This window comes from Rhinopithecus bieti, unplaced genomic scaffold (genome assembly GCF_001698545.2).
Source record: "Rhinopithecus bieti isolate Rb0 unplaced genomic scaffold, ASM169854v2 scaffold_4658, whole genome shotgun sequence".
In the NCBI taxonomy this organism is placed as follows: domain Eukaryota; kingdom Metazoa; phylum Chordata; class Mammalia; order Primates; family Cercopithecidae; genus Rhinopithecus; species Rhinopithecus bieti.
In genome coordinates, this window is record NW_016804523.1 from 42207 (window position 1) to 50026 (window position 7820).

The 7820-nt window shown below is 37.7% G+C and overlaps 1 protein-coding gene across 3 annotated transcripts in view; it reads left to right on the top strand.

Annotated features, from left to right (window-relative positions):
• Positions 1-6352, top strand: part of MKKS (MKKS centrosomal shuttling protein) — a 33638-nt gene extending 27286 nt beyond the window's left edge. For 2 of the 3 annotated variants that reach the window (XM_017868879.1, XM_017868880.1), the window contains 3 exons: positions 2252-2427; positions 3342-3452; positions 5849-6352. In XM_017868879.1, the coding sequence (XP_017724368.1) occupies positions 2252-2427; positions 3342-3452; positions 5849-6289 (728 nt within the window). In that variant the 3' untranslated portion in view covers positions 6290-6352. The remainder of the gene's footprint in view (positions 1-2251; positions 2428-3341; positions 3453-5848) is intronic. The other variant, XM_017868881.1, reaches the window with a different exon arrangement.
• The last annotated feature ends 1468 nt before the right edge of the window (positions 6353-7820 follow it).

A 7820-nucleotide genomic window follows, 5' to 3' on the forward strand; every position in this document is an offset into this window, starting at 1 on the left:
AAAAAAACCCCCCTTTTAAAAAAAAAAAAAAAAAAAAAAAAAAAAAAAAAAAAAAAAAAAAAATTTCCCATAGAAACCATATTGTAACTGGGGGCTGGGTTTCCACGCTAGCCCACAGTATATACCTAAACATGGCATTAACAGCCATAGTTTTAGTCCTGGGTCTTGGGAGCAGAGACCTTTTGAGAAAAAGAAGAGGCGGAAAACTGCACCAGGTACGTGGCACAGGTAAACTTAGGTAGATGAAGTACGTTTTTGGCCTTACCTGTCTCCCCTGGTGTATCTAAGTTAACATTACCTCATTTCAGGCCTTCAAACAAAATTCCTATTTATTAATGATATAGGTTGCGTAGTGGGTGATACTGTGGATGGGTGCCACACGTGAAGCGTATTGCAGCTTACAGAGGTTTTTTGGGTTTTTTGTTGTTTTTTTGTTTGTTTGTTTTTTTAAGATGGAGCCTCACTCTGTCGCCCAGGCTGGAGTGGCGTGGCGCGATCTCGGCTCACTGCAACCTCCACCTCCCAGGTTCAAGCAATTCTGCCTCAGCCTCCCTAGTAGCTGGGACTACAGGTGCACACCACCACACCCGGCTTAATTTTTCCTATTTTTAGTAGAGTCAGGGTTTCATCATATTGGTCAGGCTGGTCCTCAACTCCTGACCTCAGCTGATCTACCCACCTCGGCCTCCAAAAGTACTGGGATTACAGGCGTGAGCCACCGTACCCGGCCTGGAGCATTTTTAACATTTGATTTATTTGTGAAGTATGCATTATTATCCCCACTTGCCTCTCATGTGACAGAGGCAGAAAGTTAAATGACGTGAGTGACAGCATCCAGTGACTCAAGCAGTAGAGCCAGTCTTCTCACTGCAGAATCTGTTGTTCCCACCATGTGAAAGAAATTACACTATTTAAGATTTTGGCTTTTTTTACTTAGATCACTTTTTTAAAGTATTCGTTATTTTGAAGACTTCAGAAGTAAACAATATTCAAATAAGTGAAATTGTTTCGTGATTATATTCTATAAATTTTTTGAGCTGGAAGTGTTTATAGCATTTTAGACTTGTTTTTTTTTTAGATGGAGTCTCGCTGTGTTGCCCAGGCTGGAGTGCCAGTGGCACGATCTCGGCTCACTGCTCACTACAACCTCCATCCCCCGGGTTCAAGCCATTCTCCTGCCTCAACCTCCCAAGCAGCTGGGATTACAAGCACCTGCCACCACGCCTGGCTAATTTTTGTATTTTTAGTAGAGACGGGGTTTCACCATGTTGTCCAGGCTGGTCTCGAACTCCTGACCTCAGGCAACATCCGCCTCAGCCTCCTAAAGTGCTGGGATTACAGGCATGTAATTACACCCGGCCAAGATTTTAGACTTTCAAACTAAACCCCATTAGTTTGAAAGAAACCATCTTTTATAGGTGAGTCTGAAAGAAAAGGAAACTAGCTCAAAGTGGTGAATGGCTCAGAATTATAGCTTTAGACTTCAAATTAGTATTGTGTCTTGTAGGAGTTTGGTGTAGGTTTCTTTTCTTAAATAACTTCCATTACATTTGGAGATTTGGAAAATTCAAGTCACCCTAACTTCTTTATTCATATTTTTACTTGTGGCTTATAAAACTACTATTTTACATGTGCAGGTAGGAGGACAAAATACTTAATATATCAAATAATAACTGAAATAAGCATGTCACTTTATTTTGGCATAATTCAGTTAGCTATTTTATAAATCGTTGCTAGACAAAAAAACTAGTTCTTACATATTCACTATGTAGAGCCCCGAAGGAATGCAACGACACAAGCATTTGAATAGCTGCATTTATTTTAAATTGAAAATAATCGTGCCTTTAAAAAATAGCCTCTCACCTCACATCACCCTTAATCCAAATTAGTGAAGTTCTTAATTTGGGGTCTCTAATCCCTGAATGGGCTTTGAGGGTTTCTGAACTCCCTGAAAATGTATGCAAAATTGTATGTCCCCTTTTCTGGGAAGAGAGTACAAAATGACTTCTAACAGATTTTCAAAGAGATCTGTAAACCAAAATAACTTCTGCTTTACTTTATTTGTATATCATTTTAGTAGCAGAATATAACTTAGCAATTTAGGGAGATTCATCTTATTTATCCTATATTTCATATTTTAAATTACATGCTTATGGGGCTTTTATGTTGGCTAGGAATAAATATACTTTTAAATGGTTGTTTGCTCCACTTTTGCTTATACATCTTGTATTTTCTAATCTTTAAAAAATAGGAACACAGCCTATTGGATCCCTAGGCTCAATATCTCCTAATAGTTATGGAAGTGTGAAAGATGTGTGCACTGCAAAATTTGGCTCCAAACATTTTTTTCATCTTATCCCTAATGAAGCAACAATCTGCAGCTTGCTTCTCTGCAACAGAAATGACACTGCCTGGGATGAGCTGAAGGTAGGTTATGAGTTTTGAATTCTATATGCAGGGGCTGAGGGAGGAATTAGTCACTCAACAGTTATTATGATTTTTTTTTTTTTTTTTGGAGCTTCCCTAGGTAGTATAGAAAGCAAAAATTAAAATGATTGATGCAGAGTCACCAGTAAGCTAATTTAAATGCCTGTGGCATTATAATAATTTTGGCATGTGTTGCCATTTATTATTTCTACTATTGACGAGAAACCTAAAAGGCCCTTGACATGTGAACTTTTCTAAGAAATTAACTTGAATTGTGTAGTCTTTGATGCTAATGTGTATGAATAATTCACTTGGAAAATGAGTTCACCAGTCAATACCCATCATCCACTTCTTAGCAGAGTTTCCTGTTCTCTGCCAGCAATAATACATGCAACTTTTATACAAGGGAAATGATCATCTGTGGGATTGGTCACAAGTTTTAAAGATTCATGTATGCTCAAGGATATATCTTTAGTAAATGTTAAAGGTCTGTGTGGTTTTTTTTTATTTATTATTGCTGGGATGTAACTGTATTATTTCCAAAACAATTCAAAATAAATTTATTATTTAGACTGAAATAATTTTTTTTAGTGGATGTGCCAGCAAACCTTGTTGACCCAGATATCTTGAGGCCATATATTTGTCAGTCTCAATTTGAAGAGCTACGTGTATACGAAAGAAAATACTAATCTGGCTCCATGAAACAAACTTCTGACTGAAGTATCTTCCTTTAATCTCTAAACCTTATTATTCAGAATGTTTTAATCACATGACAACCTTGGCACAGCACAAGTTTTGTTCTTTTGCAATTAAAATCACACTCTTTGTATTCACTGTGATGCTTTGAGAGCATGACTTTTTGTGTGTATATATAATGTGAATGTCTGATTCTGATGATTTGGGGTGTTTCTTAGCTCACGTGTCAGACGGCACTGCATGTCCTGCAGTTAACACTCAAGGAACCGTGGGCTTTGTTGGGAGGTGGCTGTACTGAAACTCATCTGGCTGCGTATATCAGACACAAGGTACATAAGATAATCCTCTTCGGATTACCTGAATTCTCAACAACTTTTGTTTTATGAGATAATAAGCCAAAATCATAACATCCTGTAGCCTTTTTGTTCGTTAGTTTTAACTTTTATTTTAGGTTAAGGGGTGCGTGTATAGGTTTGTTATGTAGGTAAAATTGTAGCCTTTCACACTGAAGTTTTCAGTAGTCGAAATAAAATACATAATCCCAAACACTTGAGGGAGATAACAAGGTAAATATAAGGTCATATCTTTATTACAATGATCGTTATAAAAATAATGTTTTAGCAAATGATCACGTTCTTTGAGTATTGTCTACATGTACTGCATGTTGAAGCTAGCGTCCTGTTATTGGGAGTTCTCTCAGAGATCTCAACTGCTGCAATACAGTAATAATTGCTGTTCACAAACAAAAGGGCCAAGTTTCTGCAAAATACTTAAGTATCTTCTAGAGCATCAAGAAAACAGTTAGTTTCATTTATTTAAGCAGTTCACATATTAGGTTCTAATTTTAAGATTGGTATTTATGTATGTTATTTATTAATTTTACTAAATAGAATTTTTTGATTAGTCTGGGAAACTCCATTTCCTGACAGCTCTCAGATAAGTTTAGTGCGTTGTAGTTCTGATTATGTCATAAGTACTGGCCTACTTTATTTGAAAATGGATACAAAAAGGTATAGGTGTTTTCCAGATATTAACAGTCGATTCATTGGGTAAACATGCCCTGTCCCTCCCCAAGTAACTTAGAATCTGTTTGAAGATAAAGCACTTTCATGAAAAGTTATCAGAATATACATTATGGAAAACAAAATTCGTGCCAATCTATTGGTGCTGAACGGACAGTAATGTGTTCTGAAATGGAATTGAGTAAACTAGAGAAAGTTTTTTGCAGGAAGAAGGTGTCTTGGGTCAGAAAGTAGTCACTGTTTTTAAGCAGTTAAGATACGGATTTTTTAAACCATCATTCAGTTGTTAGTTTGCTAATACAGACATGTTGCTTAACAACAAGGATATATTCTGAGAAATGCATCATTAGGCAATATTGTTGTGCAAACAGTATGGAGTGTACTTACACAAACCTACATGGTAGAGCCTACTACACTCCTAAGCTATGTGATTTAGCCTATTGCTCCTAGGCTACAAACCCTTACGGCAGGTTACTGTACTGAATACTGTAGGTAATTGTAGCACAATGGTATTTGTGTATCTAAACATATCAAAACATAGAAATGGTTGGCCGGGCGCGGTGGCTCAAGCCTGTAATCCCAGCACTTTGGGAGGCCGAGACGGGCAGATCACGAGGTCAGGAGATCGAGACCATCCTGGCTAACACGGTGAAACCCCGTCTGTACTAAAAATACACAAAAAAAACTAGCCTGTGCGGAGCGTGTGTGGGCCGGGCCTGCCGACGCTCCCAGTTCTACTCTATGAGTTGGAAGCATAGTTTAAATAGAGAAAGTGTACATGGATGATGCTGTCAGTTGCGCTGACTGCGCAGACCCTCTACGTTTCTTACCAGCTGTTCACAGAGAGTCGCTCCACCCAACAGAGTAACGCGCCTGTGAAACCCTCGGTGCAGAAGGCGGACGCCTTGCTCTAGTGCAGCTGTAGGACTCGCGGGGCCCCACTGCACTCCAGCCGCCTGGCCGACAGAGCCGAGACTCCGTCTCAACAACAACAACAACAAAAAACATAGTTAGTGAAAATATGGCCTTCTAATCTTACGGGACCACTGTTGTATATGCGGTCTGTCACTGACTGAAGTGTTGGTATGTGGTGCATGGCTAAATATTAATTTTTCTTTTTATCATGGAATTTCTAGGATAAACTTTTTTAAATAGTGGAACCAGAAGACGGTTTAAGGTCTTACTACCTTTTCATTAATTTAAAGAGAAGAATATTCATTTTTAAAACATTGATGTGAAAATTTACATCATGATTTCCAAATAAAAATGTGTGCATTCTCATTTTAAACAAATCTCAAACATTTTGCAGAGATAAATAAGTACATCATTTGGGACATCAGTCTTCAGGAACTTTCTCCTGTGTGCAGAGAAACCTGTAATACATGCATTATGCCTTGTCCTTCATGTATTAAAGAGGCACTACCACGCCTCATTCAGAATAAGCTGATGATGGGGTCATCCTGAGTCACTCATTCTGGTAACATGACTGGTAGTATATACATTTTTACTATAACCAACCTGGTTAAGGGTTTGCAGCCTGGCCGACTGACCCATACAAGCCCATTAGCATTGTGCCGAACCCCAAATTAAATGAAAGTAAGTAGTAACTTTAGGAATAAGATTTTGATTCAGTATCTCATTTTTCTGAAACAGTTTGTATTAATTGCTTTGTATGTGTTCTCAATGTTTTTATTACTCTTTAGACTCACAAAGACCCCGAAAGCATTCTCAAAGATGATGAATGTACTCAAACAGAACTTCAACTAATTGCTGAAGCATTTTGCAGTGCCCTAGAATCTGTTGTTGGCTCTTTAGAACATGATGGAGGTGAAATTCTCACTGACATGAAGTATGGACACCTTTGGTCAGTTCAGGCAGATTCTCCCTGTGTTGCTAACTGGCAAGATTTGCTTTCACAGTGTGGCTGTGGATTATACAATAGCCAGGAAGAACTCAGCTGGTCTTTCTTAAGAAGCACACATCATCCTTTTGTGCCACAAACCTGCCTTCCACATGAAGCTGTGGGCTCAGCCAGCAACCTGACCTTGGATTGTTTGACTGCAAAGCTTAGTGGCCTACAGGTGGCTGTAGAGACAGCCAATTTGATTTTGGATCTTTCATATGTTATTGAAGATAAAAACTAAGAGAATAGCATGTTTGTATTATGAAAGAAACAAATAAACTAGTCTGGTGGCAATTAAGAAAAATTGTGAGTGTATTTGTTCTCTCCCAAAGGCCTGTTCTACATATTTGGACAAATGACTCATAAAATTATAGATACACTTATTTAGGAAAAAAAGGTGATTCGTGAATAGAAATGCTATGAAATAAAAATATGAAGCATTATTTATTTTAAAATATTATAGTTATCTTAGGGATTCTATAGTGACTGCTGTACATTGTTCTAAATTTTTGTTGTTATTTTGGCATCATTTTGAGAGCAAACAAATAAAAAGACTCCTAATCCATGCTCTAGTTTGGATATACATGTTTTAGATATTTTCTAGTTAGTAGTAATTACATATGCTTAAAGTATAAAACTAGATCTCAAAGTGTCACAAAACATTCAGCATATATTGCTCAATCAAAAGAAGTATTCAAACCACATTGAGTAAAATTTCACTTTTCTCCATGCCCTTTATTTCAGGCTATATTCTTCAGTGGTTAGGTAATTGAGTAGAACCTGGTTTGCTGCAATTTGTAGTTTATATCTCAACTCCACATTTTGTTATTTGGGGGAAATGTTTGCTTTTGGGGAAAAAAAAGATTTATATAGTAACCAAGGCTAAAGCAACGTTGTAATGTCTTCATTTTTAAAGTGGGAGGAAGAACTGGTTTGTTTTACACTGGGGTTTCTCAACCTTGGCATTATTGATGTTCTGGACCCCATAATTCTTTGTTGTGCAGAGGCTGCCCTGTGCATTACAGCTTATTTAGCAGCATCCCTGGCCTCTGCACACTAGATGCCAGTAGCACACTCCTGTTGTGACAACCAAGAACGTCTCCAGACATTGCCAAATGTTCCCCGGAGAGCAAAATCGTTGGTTGAGAACTACAGACTGATAGAAAAAGGAAGAAAAATGAGGAGTATTCTACCAGGACTTCAGAAAGCAGCATGAAGGAAGGGGACGTTATTTCTCTAGTCAATACTATGAAAAAGAAACTAGAAAAGCTCCCATGTTCAAAATAGAGACACTGTGTTTCCCCAAGGGATGGAACTTGAATTTTATGCAAATGTAAGATGTATTGATAAATTGAAGCAGAAATATAGAAGGCAGCCACATGAATAAGCATGGAGCTATAACAAATGTTATATGAAACTTTAGGAAAACATTTTGGAAATTTTTGGGAAACAAACCAACCTAATAGTCAGTGATCAGATCTATAGCCATGATAAAGAGAAATAGAATTGTTCAACCATTTCCTCCAATATACTCGTAATCAAAAGAATTTTACTCTGAGCCAAAGGAAAAAGCTAGCAATACAAACAGCAATGCCATCCATATATGTTAAATATCAGCCCCACCTGAAGTCTCATAAAATATATATCAAAAGTTTTACTTCTTTTATTATTAGAATCAAATAGAAGGGCAGTGTGGTAGGCAGCCTCTAAGGTGGCCCCCAGTGATCCTCACCTCCTGGTTTCAGACCTTGCATAATTTCCTCCCCTTGAGC